We start from the raw sequence: 19,038 nt of genomic DNA on the forward strand, positions 1-19,038 counted from the left end.
TCACAGCGTGCACGTGCGTGCATGCGGCTGAGCATTAAACGCGGTTGGCGGAAGCAGGACCAGGAGCGTAGAGGCGTGCCGAAACAAGGGAGAGCCAAACCGGCTTTCGGGTCAATTGTCCTCATGCTCTACCATAGGCTAATGACTAACACCTTGCCTTCACGTAAAACGGGGAGGGGGAGCAGGCCACCCTCCGAGAGCGCAGTTTCCTACTCAGTTTGGGGAGAAGGGCATCAGCCTTCTCCCTCCCCCCCCCCCCCCACACACACAATTTGGGCTCAAGTTCGCCTCCAACTTTGAGAAGAAAGTGGGTCAAATGTTTCGAGAAACGCATTTATTGATGCGTTTTGGGGGTAGGTTGCGCCATTTAGCCCTGGTCAGCCCCCTTGCTCTCCCCCCAAATCAGTTTGTGAGGCTACGCCAGTGCCCTCCTCCCCCCGCTAACCCATGGTCCTTGACGGTCAGGCCGAGCTGGGATGATATTGGCGTTGGTTTCACACTTAATGGATAGACAGACTTCTGAGACAGTGAGGAACTGTTCTGGACGTTCAGGATTGCATACGACCGAGACGCCTCGAAACAGTCAAGTCATAACCCGCAGGGGAGCTGAAAAGGCACCCGGCTCCATGAGACATAAGACCCTCAAGATAGATACACCGAGACAGTGGAATAGGCGTCAGCAGCCGGGCGTCCTGGGCGTTGCAGGCTGCCCAAATGTTCGCGGCCTCAAACCTACTGACTCGTAACTCAAGGGTCGCGCGAAAGAGACGTTCATTGCCTCCATCATGAATGGTGCGAGCAGGTGGTAAGCGACCCACAGTAGCCCAAAGTTCATGAAAATGCGTATACCAATGACAGAACGCGTCTTGACCGCATCTTCCTTCAATCTGCTCAGAGACCCAACTTTTATGTGTACTTCCCATCACAGGCCACAATATCTTAGCCTGCTCAGCTGTTCACACCAGCTGATTCACACCGATATACCCAGCGATCCTTGCATGACAGCCAAGTACTATCCAGATTGCTCACCCATTGTTTAATGCATTTCCTGCTTCTTGCTGGCATTTCAGAAAGTGGCTACAAAAACATTCATGTTCATACTGCTCTGAGGTCTGACTGTGAGCTCCCATGCAACAAATGACAACAATGATGAAAGTGCTCGCAAAAAAACTGACTTTATGGAACGCTTCGACGTTGAAATCATGCAGCCGTTTAAGCAGCCTGAAATCACAGGTACAAAATACATCTCACACAATGTTGACAATATACACCAAAAAAATCACAGCCCCTTGCAGCACAGCACCCTGCCACACTCCAACACCATGCACGGGCACAACGCGTACCGGCAGCATCACAGGTCGACCTCGAACGTGACGTCGACCGGACCAGCGTCGGCGGCGTTCGAGCCGAGCGCTAGCAGCGCCCTCTGCAGCGGGTCGACGGTGGCGCCGCCGTGCGCCCGCCGCAGATGGCGCTGCAGGTCCGGCCGGTTGGCCAGCTTGGCCGGGCAGCGCGGGCAGGAGTGTGTGGCTGGGCCGTGGCGGCTACGGTGCAGGTTCAGGCTGTGCTCCACCGCGAACGCCTTGCCGCAAACGTCGCACACGTAGCGCGGCGTGGCGCCCGAGTGGCGCACGGCGCGGTGGCGTGCCAGCGTCTGACCGAACTTGAAGGTGGCGCCGCAGTCGGCGCAGGCGTGCGCGCGCCGCGCCGAGTGCGTCTGCAGGTGGGTGGCCAGATTGGGCCGCGTGTCAAACACCTTGTTACAGTGCTCGCAGCGCCAGCCGCCGCCGCTGTGCACGCGCGCGTGCTTCTGGTAGGCGAGCCGCGTCTTGAAGTGTTTGTCGCACGTGACGCACGAGTAGCTGGTGTCCTGGTGCGTCTCGCGGTGCAGCCGCAGCTCGGAGCGCTTCTCGAAGCGGCGCCCGCACGACTCGCAGCCGAAGCCGACGTCCGGCTCCTGCAGGTGCACGCTTCGGCAGTGGAACAGGTACTTGCCGTAGTCGGCGAACACTTCGGCGCACTGGTCACAGGGCGTGCGGGCGGCGGCTGGGCCGGCAGCGCGCACCACGACCGGGTGTTTAGCCGCCAGGCCGTGCTGGCTCTGCAGGTGACGTTTGAGGCCGTGCCGGTAGCACAGCGTCTTGCCACACAGCTCGCAGCGGTGCGCGCTGACCTGCGCGCGGTGCGTCGCCTCGTGCTTGCGGCACATGTCGGCGCGCCGGAAAGCGGCGCCGCACTGACGGCACAGGTGCAGCGCCAGCTCGGCCGGCAGCGGCGCGCCGGCTGCCAGCCGCGACCGGTGCCGCAGCAGCAGGTGCGCGCGCGCTTTCTCGGCCGTGGCGAACACGCGCTGCCCAGCGCAGAGCGGGCAAGCGACGTGCCGCCGGCCGGGCCGAGCCGGCGCCGCCTCCGTCGGCGGCGGCGCGCGCAGCGCCACCGCGCGGATCTCGCTGCTACTCAGCTGGTGCGCGGCGCGCAGGTGGCGCGCCAGCTCGCCGAACGTGCCGAAGCTCGCGTCGCACACGTGGCACAGCCGCCCGCCCTGCACGTGGATCTCCAGGTCGAGCGAGTCGGCCGCCGGCAGAGGCTCTGCCGGCGGCGGCGCCTCGGCGGCCGCCGCTTCCGCGACGCCAGACGGCTGTGGCGGTGGAGGGGAGAGCGGCGGCGGCGGCAGTGGCGCTGGCTCCTCACCGACAGCGGGCGCGTCCGTCGGCCCGGCCGCGCGGTGCTCGCGGTACACACCGTACGGCACCGTCACCCGGTTGTCACCCATCTCTATGATGACGTCGAGCGAGGAGCGCGCCAGCTGGCTGGAGGCGTACTGGCTGCGCACGTGGTCAGCGAGGCGCGCCTGGCCGAGCCGCAGCTGGTCATACTCGGCCAGAAGGCCAACGCACGAGGCGCACACTGCCGATATCAGCTGCAGCTCGTCTGTGCTGTCCGGCAGCACCAGCTGCACCAGCTCTGACAGTGAGGAGCCTGCGGACACCAGCGCACAGTGGTCGGCGCCCAAACAGGTGACAAGCTGAGACAGATGGCAGTAAATACTAGTTGCAGACTATCAAAACACATATGTTGTAAGGAAGAGTATAAAGTACAGCTATCTGGGAAAGCCTGGTGCTTATTCAGAACAGCTTTTATTCAGTATATTATGAAAAATTATTGGGAGCTGCAAAAAAGCCTTAAAGCTGTCTTCACAGCAGATCCAGGAAACATCACCTGACATTTATAATAATTGCAAATACTTGCAGAATGCATGACCAACCAGACACAGCAGATAACATTTTGTAAATATCAGTATAAATGCTATTTATTTATGATGCTCTGCATTCCCTTTTCAGACAGGTACTGCAAGAAGTGTGAAGATTTCCCAAAATTAATTTTAGGTGACAACATTTTTTCATATGGTGAACATGCTATTGATTGCTTACCTGTGTCTTCAATGATGGAATGGTTCACATCTGTTTCAGCCTCAGATGAGTTGCATATGAAACAACATGTAGGCAAGATAGGTATAATGGCAGTATCACTGCAATCTGCATCCATTTTTAACATGGAGATGACCTGCAAGTTTGAGTGTTTTTTTTTTCTCTCTGAAATGGCCAAGCCTCAGTTGGTACAAACACCCACAGAACTACAGTACTTCCTAGGAATGCTAATGTTGTCAGTCTGGTTGAAGTATGGTGCATGCAGACTCCCAGCAAAACTGCAATAGTGTAGACAACAGCATTCACACATGGCTGTTTCAAGTAGTGCAAAAAATCCAAAACTTAGCATTATCAGAATATTTTCATTTTCCCCCAGAATTCTGTGCAGATAACTTGGTACATGATAAATTACATTTTTTATTCACATCAAGGTATTAATTTGAACATACCAATAATGCAGCCTGCAGATTTGCATATATAATCAAGACACCCCAAGCACAGCCATTCCGAGAGGGCCTAACAGAATGCAAGCCAAATTTGCCTGACATTTAAAACCACAGCTGCTTTTAAATAACACACCAAGCCAATGAATGCATGGCTCACCTCAGTCAGTCTGCCATGAATGAAAAATAACTAGCTGTTACTCCTTAGGCTAAATCAAACCAAACACACCTTCTTAGAGGGCTATTTAGTCAACTGTGCCTCACCATCTATGTTCATGACATGATTTATCTCACTTGCTTAATGCAATGCCTATTTCATGTAGTAAATGTGGATATTTTCACCTAAATATAACAAAAACGTCGCATGTCAATGAACTTTCCTCACGACACTAATTACCAAACAGAAACATTTTATTCATTGGATTATAAATTACATTCAAGCCATGGCAATTACGATAGCGACAGCAAACACCGATCTACAGCACTAATGACACAACACCACATAGTTACAGGACACGGCAAAAAGCCAACCGTCGACCCAACCCGTTAGATAGCTTTGACCCAACCTATGACAAATCGTATATTTAATTGCCTCCTTTGCACGATGCTGATGCATCAAGGCTTTCCCGGCGGGGCAAGGCCAGCTGGCACCTTCGTGTGCAGCCAGTTTTTGAAGGAAATGTGATATGTTTCTGATGTTTACCCCAAATATTTGTGCGCTTATGCCATTCTTTTTTATTTTATGCAGAATCCTAATGGTCTATATTGCTGATATATCAAGCACAAACGGGATAAATGAGCTAGTTGCGTAGGCAATCAGTTTTGGCGTGGCAGTCTATTAGTACCGTGAAATTTCGGCATTCATGATGCAGGATTTTCATTTAGGGGGCAGGAAAAAACCTTTCGGCAAGCACGTGTAGTGTCCTATCGATCCAAGGCTATAGCACTAGGCTTAATGCCTTAAGACTGGGTCGGTCCAAGGTAACGAGCGTTGTGGGGTGAAAGGAAGGCATGAATTTTGTGCATAATTTCATTTAACTTACTGAAAGTGTATGAATAGTCCCAGACCTGAGGTTGTCTACAAAGATGGCAGTACCCCACCATTATGTTTTTAACTTGTTGCAATTTTTCAGGCATTGTTCATGTGCATGGCCCATTTGGTCAAGCTTGGCTTAAACTTAGCCAGGCTATAATGCAGGTAATTTTCAGCTACCAGTATTATTGGCTTGATATATTGTGACCATGTTTGACCTTTAATGGATAAGATCAGAATTCCCCAATATTATCATTTATGTGGTCATAAGCACTACAATGTGTAGCTGCCAAATTTTATTTCCTGCTTGCAAAGTAGGAGCTTAATTGACCTGGCCATTGCATCAGTTATGATGATGATAGCAATATCATTGTGGTTGTGATATCAGGATCAAGGAAAGGGAAGGGAAATTATGTTGTGTAAGTTGGTAATGCTGTACTTTTTGTCCCTTATTGCACTTAACTGTAATGCACCATAAATAGTTACATTAGGTTAGCTGAGCACAGTAGTTAGTTTCATTCATTTCATGCTTATATTGGTCACTGTCTTTTTCATCAGCAACAGCCATTCCAAGAAAAACAATTTGGCATTGTTCTTTTCCACCATACTTATTCACAGTTGGTAGTAAATAATGCTCACAAAAATTTATGCTCTGGTTCCAGGTGGTGTGAAGTGATTCCCACAGGTTTATGTCAACACTGTTGACTGGCAAGCAAGGGCAACCATGGGAGAAAAGGCAGAGTCTGCAAAGCGAAGAAAAATAGCACATGACACCAGTGCTGAAGCAGACACATCACTCCCAGTTGTCTCTAAGAGCATATCAGAGCAGCTGCTAAAAAATCAGAGTAATGCTCAGAAGGAAAAGCAGAAAAAAATTAAGGAAGCTAACAAACTCATGAAAAGGGAAAAGCGGAAGCAGCGAGTCAAGAAAGAAAAGTTGAATGCACATAAAGAGGTTGCAGTTTCTTCCACAAAGAAAACATCCCCAGAATATGCTGTGGCATACGTGCAGCAATGGAAGGAAGATAAGGACAACTGGAAGTTTCAAAAGCTGGTGCAGGCTTGGATTCTGCAAAATCTCCTGGATGACACTAAAGTAAGGCAAATCTCCTGGATGACACTAAAGTAAGGCAAATCTCCTGGACAACACTAAAGTCAGGCAACTCTGACCGGGAAATGCCACAAAAGTTAAGTTTTGAATAGTGGAATTATCATATTGTTTGCTTATGATTGGTGCTGAGTCTGTTTCTTGTTCCAACTGGTTGATTTCACTAAGTCTTCAAGGCTGCTGGCAAAAGCTGTGCTGTTAACTCACATGGAGCATTTGCCTTTTGACATGTACACCTGTGGTGCGGTGGGCTCAAAGCACTCACTATCTATCCCTGATGGGAATGACCCGCAGTCAGTGGCAAAGTCCGCGCTAAATGTCAGGTGACGACGGAGAGCAGGATGGGCTGTGTAGAATGTTGTGGTACGTTGAGTTTTTCGGCAAAGTTCTGACATCGCCCCGAGTTTCATGATCGGATGGCGGGGAAAGGGTGCACGCAACGAGCGCTGCTCAGCGTGGGCGCTGAAAGCGCAATTTCATCTGATGAGAAGCTGGAATTAAGTCCTTCAACACCAAAAAAAACTGTCCCCCAAAAAATCTGGCCGACTTCGTCATCCCGGCTTGTTCGGCGTGAAGCGATGTGTGCGTGACATTGTGTGGAGAGAGCTAGCACATACCCTTTCATGTTTGCAGTTTTGGTAAGATGAGGAATTATGATGTGGGAGAATATTGTGCATGTTGGTTGAAGATAGCGCATTGGAATGCTGCAATCCAGAGTTGTATTAAGGAAAAAAGTTTTGGTGCCCCTTAGAAAGCCAGCAGCATTTCTTCAGATGTGCTGACTGCTGATGCAGCTAGCACAATGTTTTGCGATAAATTCACGTACAATCAGTCGGCTTTCTTAAAGTATCGTTACATACCGTATCATGGTAAGGACACAAGAGGATTTTTCACGTCAGTGATGGAGTACTCGGTGTCGGTGTGACCCCCGTGACCCATGGCTGACCCTCAGATTAGCCGGGAGGACTTTCCGCTGGTGATGGAGTACGCGGCGTCGGTGCGCGGCGCCGCCCGTCGCCGCCTCTCGGACGAGCTGCTGGCCGTGGTGGAGGCGCGCGACCGGTGGCCGTCGCTGCGAGCCGAGGGCCAGAGCCGCGAGCAGGCGTGCGAGGCGCTCGGCCGCGCCAAGCCCTCCAAGCGGGCGTACCGACGCGCCAGCCGGCTCCTCCAGAGCATGGGCGATGACGAGGAGTGACCCGCGGTGGCGGCGGTGGGCGGGTGTGAACCCGGCATGTCAGCCAAGCGGACAAGACGGCGTGCCGCGGGGTCGACCGGCGCGTCCCGAGACCGGACCACCGGTGGCGAGGGATGATGGGAGCGAGCGATGCACGGCAGTATGGCCTCGATCTGTCGATCTGTCCGCCGTGACAGAACTCCCGTGGTTTTGGACTCGTGCTCGACGTGTGTGGAGCGTTCCCCCGGTCGGTGGTGGGGCTCTCCGACGCGCAAGGAGCTGTTCCGCGGTGCTGTTATTTGCGCTGTTGGGAGGCGGGGTAGGTTGCCGCGCTTCGCCGTCCGTCGGTGACAGTGGACTGCAAGATGCCGGAAGCTTCTACCAGGTGTTTATGTTTGTTTGAAATGCATGTCGACGACTCGTGTGTCGTTTACATTGATCGTGTTATTTGTGGCAACTACGAGATTTTAATGAAATGCGAAAACAGCAAAACTGGAGAGCTGGATACATAGGGCTGATGATTTTCGGAGCCCTTCAGCGTCACCATCCTTGAGTGCAAAAATATGCAGCCAGCGGATAATTTGTTGGTACGCATTAAAGTTGATATTTTATGGAATTTCACTGGTATTTCGGAATGAAGCATTGTGTGATGGGTATCCCGGAATGACAATTCATTGTCCAAGGTGGTACGCATTCGCTTTTCCCGCCCTGTTTGGAGGTAATCGTCTCGCGTTGCACTGTATTTCTGAACGAGGGGAGCAGGTACATGCAGCAGACGCACAATGACGCTCGCCCGCCGTCGGTCATCGGAAAACCCACAGCGGCGTAACCGAACAGCGTGGGCTCAGTCGCGGCCATGTGCCTAATGTCGGAATGAGTTAACGAACGGATCCCTCACAGCCTGCAGCCGATGACCTGTCGTTCTTTTATACCACGGCTATACATTGCAAAGGGCGGCGTATGGTTCAATCGGTGAGAGAATTTCAGTCGAGTGAGGCTAGATTCGTTATGGCTGCAGTAACTCAGAGTACTGGTAGATGAGTACTACGATGCCATGTAACGAAACGATAGTCATCGTGGGTGGATTTCACAGCCCGGCTCTTCTGTGAGAGTCTGATCTGAAATGCAGGAGTCTGATCTGATCTGATCCTGTTGAGGCCGACACAAGGTGACACAGTAGTGAAGATCAACAGCGGCAGAGGTGGACGGCGGAGCGGGCCGACACCGGCGCGGCACAACAGCGGGCTAAAGCGCTCATCGCACGGCCTTGCCACGCCCCCAGCAGAAAAATCAGCAGCGGCGGACGAGGGCGTACGGTGCGAGTGTTACAGCGGAGCTCATCGCGGTCAAAGACAAAAATACGGAATTCCTCCGCATGGAAGAGCCACGCTATCGCGACGTCGCTGGATGCGTTATGGCTAAAGGGCTGGCCACGTATGGTTATATTTGGCTGGCTGGGGGAGGGGGGCTGAGATTGCAGGCGAGCCCCCACCTGCAGCTAAGCTCCCCACTTGCAGTTAAGCTCCCCAAACTCACAGCCTAACTCTCACGCACAGCGAACACTCCACACGTAAGACATTACGCTGAAGTGCGGTTCCAGGGAATGTAAGCAATGAAGTACATGGTGTAGAAAAATTAAGGTAAAGAGCCTTTTCACATCTTTTCCCGCCTTTCCTCTCCCACGTAATCCACAGACGAAGCTTGAACAAGCAAGCAGTCAGTTTGTTTCGAAGTGGCGCAAAAGTCACCAAAAGCCGAAGAAAAATCAGCATTTGTCAATCAGCAAATCAGCAAAAATCAGCATTTCCCACGGTCGTCGACCACGATTTGAGCTCGCTTCCCTCCTCCCCCTCTCCTACCCAGTGTCCCGGAAGCACAATGGTCCCGGCTGGCACCGATAATGTCCGGGCTTGGGCGGAGAATGGCCCCCCGGTGGTCAGCGTCGGGTGCTGCCAAAAGTCCAGATGGCGCCCTCTGACAGCGGATAGCGAATTGGCGCGAGCCGAAGTGCGGCTCCGTTGCGGGCCCGTCACCCCATCAAATTGCGCAGTCGCTCACTCCGGATCTGCATTTTGCGGATATGAAGCGCGCAGGTCTTTTGCGTCACACGATGATTGCGTGATGTCATGTGGCCGGTAACCAATGGAGCATTCGTCGCAGCATCATCCCATGTCTTGCAATCCCGCAGTCCCGGCGAATAATAAACCTTGTGGCTCTGAATGTGGCTCAGATTGAATGGAAACTGAAATATGAAATCACCCGAGAGCCCATCCACTTACACTGTTGACGCAATCTGTTTTCAACGTCGGACCTATCGAATTAGTGTAATCGTACTGAATAAATCTACCAAGTCGCCAGCGCCAATATTGATTGCATTTAAATCATCCATTTCTTTGCATGGTTGAAAACCTGGCGTATTTTCGAAGCATTGGTCTGATTTGTTGCCCCCCCCCCCCTCCCAATGCGACGTCCAGCTCACCGGACACGACTGCCTCCGCAATGCGTCAGATTAGGAGTCATATCCAGCGCGGTTCGTCGCAGCCGCCGGTGTGACGTAGCCACGGGTTCGATGGAGCCGGTCGGCGCTCGTGTCAACAGCCGCACCTCTGCACATATCCGTCCGCGATGCCGGCCTCTGCAGCACAACCTATGCGACCTCACGGCTGCGGGGCGACGGTGCCGGCCGAGCGGCAGAGGTCTGCTGTGTGACGGCTGGGAGCCGCGCAAAGTGTGGCCTGACCTCTGGCATGCATGCGCTACCCTGGGGCTGTGAGGCGTGCTTGCGCCGTTCATGTGCGGCAGCGATGTGGCAGCGCAGATGAAGCTCTTCCACCTGCTGTTGTCTTGCCAGCAAGTGAATGGTGTGAGCCCAAAGTGATCTGCAAAAGTTCTGCGCGACGCGTTGGCTCACAGGACGTGTTACCGTTTTACAGCACGTCACCTTGCGTAATGGTCAGAGCGCATGGTACCATCCAGCTCTGCGAGCGGGTTAGCGGTATGCGTGCTTAAAGAATGCGCCACCCCTTTCTCTGACCATCTGCAGTAGGGCTTTACGTGTACACCAGAGTGGTTTGCTGCACTATGCAACTGGTTAATCTTTGCACGGGACGTATAATCCGTCTTATCCACGAATCGCGTGACCCTGGGCCTGACACGTCATGGTGCGCTGCAAAATATCTCAAATCCTGCTGCCACGCATTTTAATCCGCCTGTTGTGCTTTGAAACTTTTTCGCCAGAGCTCTCCTAGTCCGTGCGGACAAGGTGATTTAGTTTGGTTGCAACGCCAGACCGATCCAACAAAGCTGTGGAGAAAGACAAAACTTTCGAGCTCCACTTGGTGCTCGCGTAGAAAACATATCGCACGGAATCATCTCACCGGAAAACTCATTCCTACGGGTGCCGATTTGTATTCTTTTGTGAGAGTTCTGCCCGCCCCCCAACGTTGAGTTGGGCTCCCAAGGTTGGCTTGGGCCCTTTCCCCCAATAGTTTTGGGCGGAATATTAAAAAGCGTTTAGAAAAATTGGCCATCACATCAAGACTATCCCATTTGACCCATCCTCGTGGTGGTGCTGACATGAAGAGTGCATAGGGGTAACCTGACCCCGCAGCCTCAAAACAATATCCTCAAATGAGGGTACTCAATGGCACGGGGTCAACCATTTCGTTTTTTGCTTTTCAATTTTTTATTTTTTATTTTAATTTAATTTTTTATTATTAATTTAATAATTCAATCAAATATTTTTTCTGGCACGCATAAGCCCTGACGCTTTTCTCTCCACTACCCAAACATAGCATTAACAACACTGATTTACCGGGCTCGCGGACTATTTCATGCTGAGCGGCATTTGGTCCCCATGGTGGACTACGAACCTAACCTTGTTTTACTTGAAGTTGCGACCCAAATTGCTTTGATGCAAGGTCTCGTGAGAAAAAAAAATTGAGCAACACAATTGTTTTTGATGCGGCATACTAAGTTTAGATTATAAGTCCAGTTCGGCTAAAAAGTGAGAAGCAATACGAACACGAAAATTTTCTTGGAACCAGGTTGATCTGATTCTTTGGTGGCGTGATATATTGGTCGCACTCCGAACCTACCATCCCATCGTGGTTATGCAGGCTCAACGAATCAATTTTGATCCGGTCCCTTATCCAAATAGAACGAATGGACCTTTGTTGTTTTAAGCGACTACACGACTATCAGCTGCCCTGTAACCAGGCTGACAACCATCAAGCCAATGACCAAATGACCCTCTTTGACGAGCCATATGCGAATAGTTATTCTGGGCGGCAAAGCTACCACCACGCGTTTCGCCACATCACGAATGTGGTCAGTATAACTTCAGCGCTCTACCGAAGTTGGGCTTCATCCACGTCGATCTGTGTGTCTGTGCGCCGCAACATATGTTCGTTTTGCAAGCATTTGGCGTACTGCAGACACGGATTCGGAGAAAGGCAATGTCTGTAAACTGCCCCTTTACGAACTATTTTTTTAAAGATAGATTACATGTGACCAGGAAAGCAGTCAAGCAAAGTTAGACTGGGATAACTGTATGTCTCCATTTATTGGAACAGTAGTATTGCTTTCGCGTCTGTTACGCCTTTCAAGAGTATATTTGGCAAAGTTAGAGCTTCGTCTGGAGCCCCGTGGTCGGTGTGTTCTACCTTGATTTAGCCACGTTATTTTACCAGTGTGAGGAACTCAACGCTTTGGGATTAACTCAAACTTTCAGAACAGTGCCTCGCCGTGTGCGCCAGATAATTATGACATTTAATCTAGTGCAATCTTGCGCATTTAGGTAAAACTTATTTTATAGGCTGGTCACTTATCACTTTTTATGCTGATGAAGAACTAACCCCCATGAAATTGAACTGCTTTACATGATATGACAGACATTCCTTTAACGGAAATTTACGCGAACCTCGTGCGCATAGCAATGATTTAATGATAGCTTGCATGTGGCGCTCCTATTGATAACACATGCGTTTTCCACGCTACAGTTTTTCACACTACAACATCCAACACAACATTTGTCGCAAACACTCGAGTACACACGTAAGCGTGTACTGGACTATGATGTGACTACCTCAGAATCAAGAAGCCGCAACAACGGTCAGCCGCGCGTAAAAATATTGACAATTGTCAGGTCATCCTGCTAGGGACGGTGCATCCCCCAGAGCAGCAACGCACATGCCGGTAAAAGAGCAAAACGTATTTACACGTCGCCATGCTTACGCGACTAAATGTGTCTCTACCATCGTTGGACTTCCCTGCTTGGAATATGATCATATCACCATCACAAAACCTCCGCCATTTTCCGTGAACCACTGTTTATTCCGTTCGCTTCTGTAGGCTCGGATGTTTGGATCGGTAAATAGCACAGTGCTCGTGTCAAGCTTGATTCTGGAGGTTTTAGCGTGTCAGATGTTAGAAGCTGATATCTTGCGCTGAAAGGCACGCGCGGGTCCGCAGTTGAAAAAATAGTGCACTAATGTATCATTTGTCACACAGCACGTGCATGCTGGTGATTCGATAACATGTGTTAAGTGCAAAGATCGTCCAGTGGGTATATGAAAATAAAATACATGAAATTAAAGTGACTGTAACTGGGTGGAGGCACAACAGCGACAGGCGATTTCGAGGTACTTTATCCATGTCTCCGGGGCTAAGCCCACCGATCCCCATTTGTAGAACGCATTTGGTTCGCGCATCGTTAATCCCAAAGAATGCGTTCTCTTTCAACGAAAAGCAGCTGTTCTGAGTGCTGAGTGTTCAGCTAATGAAGTGGCTGTTCTCGTGGCCCGAATTTAAGGGGCACTTATGTTTCCCTCGCTTCTGCAGATATTCGTTCCAAGCTCCCGCTTTCCATCAGCAACAGCTTCCACCTTGTGGGAACTGCACTCACTAAACCCTGATACCCTAGGAGGTCCATCCTGCGATTGGGATATTTTGCACGCAGTTGGTCGTGCGTTAAGAATCACCTCTGTCTGACAATGATGTCATCAAAGAATCGTGTACCACACAGACCCATGTGGCGATGGAAGGCAGGACAATACCCAATCAGGATGCCTTTATTAAACCATATCATCTCGTCCCTTACTAGTTATGCTGGGTCTGGTTCAGGCTTGCAGAACCAAGCTCGTAATCTTCGGAGCAGGTCTGAATAGAAAATGCTTAATTTGCAGCTTTCCCTTCTTCAGCTAACCCAGCAGCTTTCTCTTTGCCAAAGCTATTCTTGAGCAGTACACTGATGAGAAGTGGAGCTAGACGTCTTTGAAAAATTAACTGCCTCTTGGATGTACGCTGCAGCAGGCCGACGATCTAGCAAAGCTACGAGATGGCGTGCATGCAATGTACAGAAGATGCTCCTAAGCCTCCTTGCTTTTCATTTAGGAAGAGTATTTCACGGCCACCTCGTGTGGTCTGCGACACCAGGTAGACTTCATGCCTAAATTTGGAACTTGCACCAGGAAACGATTGTGAATAGCCACGCAAGAAATGACACATCAGCTTAGAAAACATCAGATCTTGGCAACTGTTATTCTTCCTTTTATAGTTAAATGTCCTTGTGCTCACCTGTCCAACACACCCATAATGCCACGTATTATGAGATTTAGAGTCTCTTCAGCACAATCTGTCTTTGCAGAAAACCAAAGACGTGGAATCTTAACTGAACTGCAAGCTTGGTTGCCAGATACGGTTTGCAGATTTGACTGATGCCGGCCCAGCCACAGTGACTTGCTTTTATTAAAATTCCATTCAAGTCCGGATGCCTCAGCAAAGTCTTTGAGGATATTTAGCATTTCTCGAACTCTTCATTTTTTTTTCTACAAATACAGTTGTGTGATCCGCACGTTGCGGCACTTAGTTCTGCCCCAAATTGGCGATTTCCCTGATTTGAATGCAAGAGCGCATCTTTATAGGCAGCATCTATACAGCCGGTGCAAAAAGCACGCCTGAGAGAGCACCCTTGCGGTGTACCACGTTGAAGAGAAAACGATTTGGGAGTGAGACCGCTGCTAATTATGGCCAACTTGAACAATTACCAGACCCATCTTATAAAATCATCTCCGAAATGGAATCGACGCAACCTGTTAAATATGAAATCATGCTCCAGTTACTTGAATGCCGACCTAAAATCACACATAATATGCCGGTACTGTCGTCAATGGTGGTATAATCAATAGCGTCTTGTATGGTTCTTATGTCACCACGAACATTCTTGCCTTTAATGAAGTCGTTTTTATCCGAAGTAACCAATTTCTTGATTACTTTTCCTAAGCGTATATAAAAACCTGGGCACTTATTTTGTAAATGACGTCAAGCCACCAGATCGGACGTTTGTTTTTTTCAGCTCTTGGCTCTCCTCTGCAGGCTTCAAGTTATGAACAACAAACCTGATTGAAACTGATGTCACTGATGCAGTCTGTCATTAGACCTCCAAAATCGTCCCAGAAGCGCTGAAAATTCCTTTGTAAAACCTGATATCAACGGTAACTTGTGAACACCCATTTTATCTGAACTGTATTTGCACTCTTCGCGTGTAGTTTCTTCCTCGCATGGGGCACGGTCGTTGTTCAACAGTTGTGGAATATCTTCAATGAAGTCTAAGTATCTCTCAGGAGCTGTGTTCCAGCCATGCAGCCCCACGAAGGACGATCGAGAAACTTCGAGAATATGTTTACCCCTGGAACTGACGAGCCATTTTCGTCCTGTAGCATGCAGGTTACCTTGTCTTTGGCTCGTGTCTTCAGCAGCCCAAAAAGTATTAAGGAGGTTTTGTTGCCATTTTCTAACCAGTTCACTTTGGAGAAGAGCATCTCTTTTTCCAGCTTCTGGTTTGGGTTTTTCTAACTCTGCCTTAGCTTCTTTATAGTTCTGAACCACGCTCTCCTCACAGGAGCTTCTCAAACATGAGTGCGATAGTGACACTCTGTCCTCTTCTTCCTTTTCACGGTCTCGCTTAGCTGGAGTTAGTTCTTTGCCCTTTCGTACGCATAGCAGCCTAACGTTATTCAGCAACATCTGAATCAGCACTTGAAGGCTGCTACAGCCAGCATGGATAACCTTCTTTATTCTTAGCAGCACGAATTTCATCCTATATCTCATCAGCTAACAGGTCACCGCTTAAAAGCTTGTTATTCAGCCTCCATACATCTGGACCACGCCTCTCATTTGCTGCCTCTATATGCAAAGCTATGACTTTATGATGGCTGAAGACAGGCGGCTCTTTGCTCCAGGGGCGACGTTTTGAGAAAGACCCATGGTGCCGCTCATTACAAAGTCATCAATTCTAGATTCCTGTAGAGAGTTCAGAATCCGCCACGTGAATCGTTTCTGTTGAGGGCTGAGCCACCCCCATGCCTAACAGCCCAAAGTCGCTGATTATTTCCTTCAAAATTTATGACGGTTGTAGTGTTCCTCTTTGCGGTCCATCTGCATCCAACTCGCTTTGATGCACGTTTGGGTCCGCCGCGATGATCAGGTTGGATAGATCATCTTGAGCGTTCAGCTATCCCTCAACATATTTAAACAAGGATGCTGCCTAACCGCATAGGAATGTGTATACAAACTTAAAAGTTGAAAACGATGTTATCGAATGCAACCTTAATGAGCATAGCCCTCCTGTGATCGCGATAATTTTGAGTGTCAATCGCTTCAATCAAACTCGTGAGTCCCTGTGGGACGAGTATGCAAACTCCTTTCGAGACGTTGTCACCATGTGTGAGGAGAATGCCACTACCCTATTCGCTCCTCGAGCACTACTCACAAGCTGGAGTCGCGTGCGTTTCCTGGATTGTTGCGATATGCGTGGAGTACGCGGTGTGAATGTGCCTGAACATTGGTCTTCGTTTCCCGTCATTTTTCAAGCTCCAAACATTCCAGCTTATAACGCTGAGCTCAGCAATTTACTTAATGACAATGGTAATGGCACGCAGCATTATCTGATGCAGATAAGTTAGGATGAGCACACCAATGGTAAAAAAACTAGCTGGCGCAGCTCCCGACGAAAAAGGGCATCGAAGCGTACAGAGCTTAACTGCCTCAACGACCATACGCAAACGGCAATAAGCGAATGCAAAGCACACACGGCGTGCAAATGACTTCGTCGAAACCAGGAAACGCACGGCGACGAAGTGAGCCGAAGCACGGAACGCCAGCTCGCTGCCACAGGATCCGACGGCTGGACTGCTGGAGCGGTGGATGGTTGTCACGTGGGAGTGGTCAGTGTCAGTGGAGGGAGGGAGCATCCGTGCTTAACACACGAGTGGTGGAATGGTTGCAGAATCAGCTGCGAAACGGTCCCAGCACGGGAGACAATCTGGCGCCGCCCAAAGGTCGATCAATCGAATCCATAGCATTACAAAGAACAGACTGGAAGGGTGCAGTACCATAAAATATGCTGAGCTTTGATGTTTGGCTTGACGGCGACAGGGAAGGGGGGGGGGGGGGCGGGGCGTCCAGCGCTGCGTCTATTCATGAGTGCTTCTCTAGCCGAGGGGTGCCACCCAGTAGGAAGGAAAACGCGCGAGAGAGGAATAAAGACGGAACACAGCCTATCATTATAGGCACTTGACAAAACACCCCGAAAAAATAGAACGCAGCGGCGCGTAGTTTACAGCCAGCGACAGCTGCGGCGCCGGGTTTATATGGCTGATCCATGCCATCGAAGCTTACGTAACCATACTGGTGAGATCCGGCACTGTCAGGTGAACACCGCCAGCCGAAATGAACGAAGTGAGTGAGTGAACACCGCCAGCCGCCGCCGTAACACTGCCGGCCACCGCTGGAACACCGCCGGCCGCTGCCGGAACACCGCCGGCCGAAGCCGGAACACAGCCAGCCGCCGCCGGAACACCGCCCGCCGCCGCTGGAACACAGCCAGCCGCCGCCGGAACACCGCCAGCCGCCGCCGGAACACCGCCAGCCGCCGCCGTAACACCACCGGCCGCCACCGGAACACCGCCGGCCGAAGCCGGAACACCGCCGGCCGCACCGGAACACCGCCGGCCGAAGCCGGAACACAGCCAGCCACCGCCGGAACACCGCCAGCCGCCGCCGGAAACGCCCAGCCGCCGCCGGAACACCGCCGGCCGAAGCCGGACACCGCCGGCCGAAGCCGGAACACCGCCAGGCGCCGCCGCAACACCGCGAAACGCCACCCAAAGGCAGGCCCAAAGCGCGGTAGCCGGTGGAAGCCGGCACGCCACCCGCGGCCGCCAACTGTCGGCGCAGATCTCCGAGATCTTGCTGCGTCGTAACGCGGACAGTACTGGACTGCTGGGTGATCTTATAGCTTGGGAAACCATTTTTCGTAAATACCGCCAACAGTAGCCTTTTTTCGTCCCTGGTAGATGGTCGAAGAGCTCACGCTTCGCTCGGGTCAGCAGCCCGCTCATAAATAGGAGATCGCCGTACGGCGTAGACCCGTTTTTAGCTTCAGACGATATACATATATCTTGTTACGCAGGTTTCTGTCATGAAGGCGCAGATGACTGTGTTCGCTCTTGACAGACTATGCGCCGCAGACATGTCTTCTTCTGGGGAAGAAAACATGTCTGCGGTCCTGACAAGAGGCGTCCTCTTGTCAAAGGAGTCGCCCCTCAATATCTCGGGAGTTTGAGTCTTAACGTATCCTCCCTCCTTTGTTTGTCCAAATTTACTGTTCCAAAGAAGTAGGTTATGGTCTCCGCTGTTCCCCCCATATCATCAACTCGTTCTGTCAGCTCCAGTACTTTCTTCCGACAATTTTTGAGCTCATATTGTAAGTGATCAAACGTCTGTGACTTCCGAAAAAGCTCACTTTCCATTTTCAATCGTCCTCTTCTGGGAGGACAATTACAAAGAGGAGGAGGAGGAGGAGGAGGAGGAGGAGGACGCGATCTTTCTTTCCATTGTTGTGGGCACGCTTGCGATGTCCTTTTCCAAAATTGTCTCGATAATATTTTCAATGATCTCTTTGATGAAGCTCATGAGTTCATCATTAAAAGGAGACTTGCCTTTTGGAGACTTCTTTTGCCTCTTCTCAAGCAAAGAGATCATGTCCGTGCTCGATGTCTGACGGCTTCTGTTCCGTGTCGCCAGCTCGTCCGCTGACGCTGCCTCCGCGTCGCTGAAAACTGAGTCCTCGATAGAGGCCATAACCTACACATCTTTTGGCAACTACTCAAAAGGTACAGGCAATCCTAGACATCGGCAGCGTCCGTTAAAAGTCACCGTTCAACACCGGGTAAGAATGTCCCGCCACGCACCCTCGGCTACGTTCCGCCTCAGGCTCACATGCGGCCGGCCAGGAGCTCGAAGGCACCTCCGCACCGCGCGGCGGTCAAGGTCAGACTGTATTTACACCACGGTTAGAACAATCTCACCCTCGCTGTTATTTTTACAGCGCAAATCTCGTTTTTTGTATCTAGATGAAGCAGTTTGCTTTTAGTCTTAATCTCATTTAAATATTGTCCAATGTTTATTGTTAATGTATATTGTTACAGTACGAGTTGTTAAACATAGTCTAGTGTTGTTTATCATTGTTGATTATTATTATGCTGAGTATTACAATGGTTGGCGCCATGACATAGTTGAGTTTAAAAATTTGGAACGGTGCCAAATTCTGACCAATGTTGCCGGACTCCGCTGGCAAGCTACGCAAAAATCGCAGCTAAAAAAACAGCACTTTGTTACATAGAGTGAGATCTATATCCAAAGATAAAAAGAAAATTGGAGCGGTGCACCTACCAATACTACGCCACCCCTCCCCTCGTGATAAAAAGGCGTGTTTATTCTGACTGCCATATAATGTCGCAGCTGAGCAGATGGAAGATGCTATAAACTTCACACCTAGGGCTATATGACAC

General features: G+C 50.5%; 3 protein-coding genes across 4 annotated transcripts in view; 2 read left to right on the plus strand and 1 right to left on the minus strand.

The window, feature by feature from the left end:
- Positions 1-1,351: 1,351 nt before the first annotated feature.
- Positions 1,352-4,477, minus strand: LOC119102345 (zinc finger protein 28). Its single transcript, XM_037225714.1, has 5 exons — positions 3,432-4,477; positions 2,696-2,979; positions 2,438-2,587; positions 1,574-2,236; positions 1,352-1,426 (listed from the first exon to the last, which is right to left on the minus strand). Exons 1-5 carry the CDS (start codon positions 3,553-3,555, stop codon positions 1,352-1,354), a joined length of 1,296 nt encoding a protein of 431 aa, XP_037081609.1. The 5' UTR covers positions 3,556-4,477.
- A 287-nt stretch (positions 4,478-4,764) lies between these two features.
- Positions 4,765-7,607, plus strand: LOC119102189 (uncharacterized protein C7orf50 homolog). Of its 2 annotated transcripts, none has more exons than XM_037225542.1 (3): positions 4,765-4,852; positions 5,567-6,000; positions 6,965-7,607. In XM_037225542.1, exons 2-3 carry the CDS (start codon positions 5,629-5,631, stop codon positions 7,205-7,207), a joined length of 615 nt encoding a protein of 204 aa, XP_037081437.1. In that variant the 5' UTR covers positions 4,765-4,852; positions 5,567-5,628; the 3' UTR covers positions 7,208-7,607. The 2 variants fall into 2 exon arrangements, with proteins under 2 accessions (XP_037081437.1, XP_037081438.1); XM_037225543.1 differs by lacking the exon at positions 4,765-4,852 and adding an exon at positions 4,998-5,069.
- Positions 7,608-16,915: 9,308 nt separating this feature from the next.
- The window catches only part of LOC119102346 (ATP-dependent (S)-NAD(P)H-hydrate dehydratase-like), a 3,051-nt gene continuing 928 nt past the window's right edge, over positions 16,916-19,038 (plus strand). The window contains exon 1 of the mRNA XM_037225715.1: positions 16,916-16,924. Within this exon, the coding sequence (XP_037081610.1) occupies positions 16,916-16,924 (9 nt within the window). The remainder of the gene's footprint in view (positions 16,925-19,038) is intronic.

The sequence above is a fragment of the Pollicipes pollicipes genome, unplaced genomic scaffold (genome assembly GCF_011947565.3).
Source record: "Pollicipes pollicipes isolate AB1234 unplaced genomic scaffold, Ppol_2.1 Scaffold_5724;HRSCAF=6776_pilon_pilon_pilon, whole genome shotgun sequence".
NCBI lineage: Eukaryota > Metazoa > Arthropoda > Thecostraca > Pollicipedomorpha > Pollicipedidae > Pollicipes > Pollicipes pollicipes.

Bases quoted from the DNA above. Each gene is read 5' to 3' on its own strand.
- LOC119102345 (XM_037225714.1), bottom strand. From the start codon at position 3,555: ATGTTAAAAATGGATGCAGATTGCAGTGATACTGCCATTATACCTATC. The intron at 2,980-3,431 runs GTAAGCAATCAA...TGGTGTCCGCAG, and splicing joins TTCCATCATTGAAGACACAG to GCTCCTCACTGTCAGAGCTG. The intron at 1,427-1,573 runs GTGGAGCACAGC...GACCCGCTGCAG, and splicing joins TTTGCGGCAAGGCGTTCGCG to AGGGCGCTGCTAGCGCTCGG.
- LOC119102189 (XM_037225542.1), top strand. From the start codon at position 5,629: ATGGGAGAAAAGGCAGAGTCTGCAAAGCGAAGAAAAATAGCACATGAC. The intron at 6,001-6,964 runs GTAAGGCAAATC...GCTGACCCTCAG, and splicing joins ATCTCCTGGATGACACTAAA to ATTAGCCGGGAGGACTTTCC.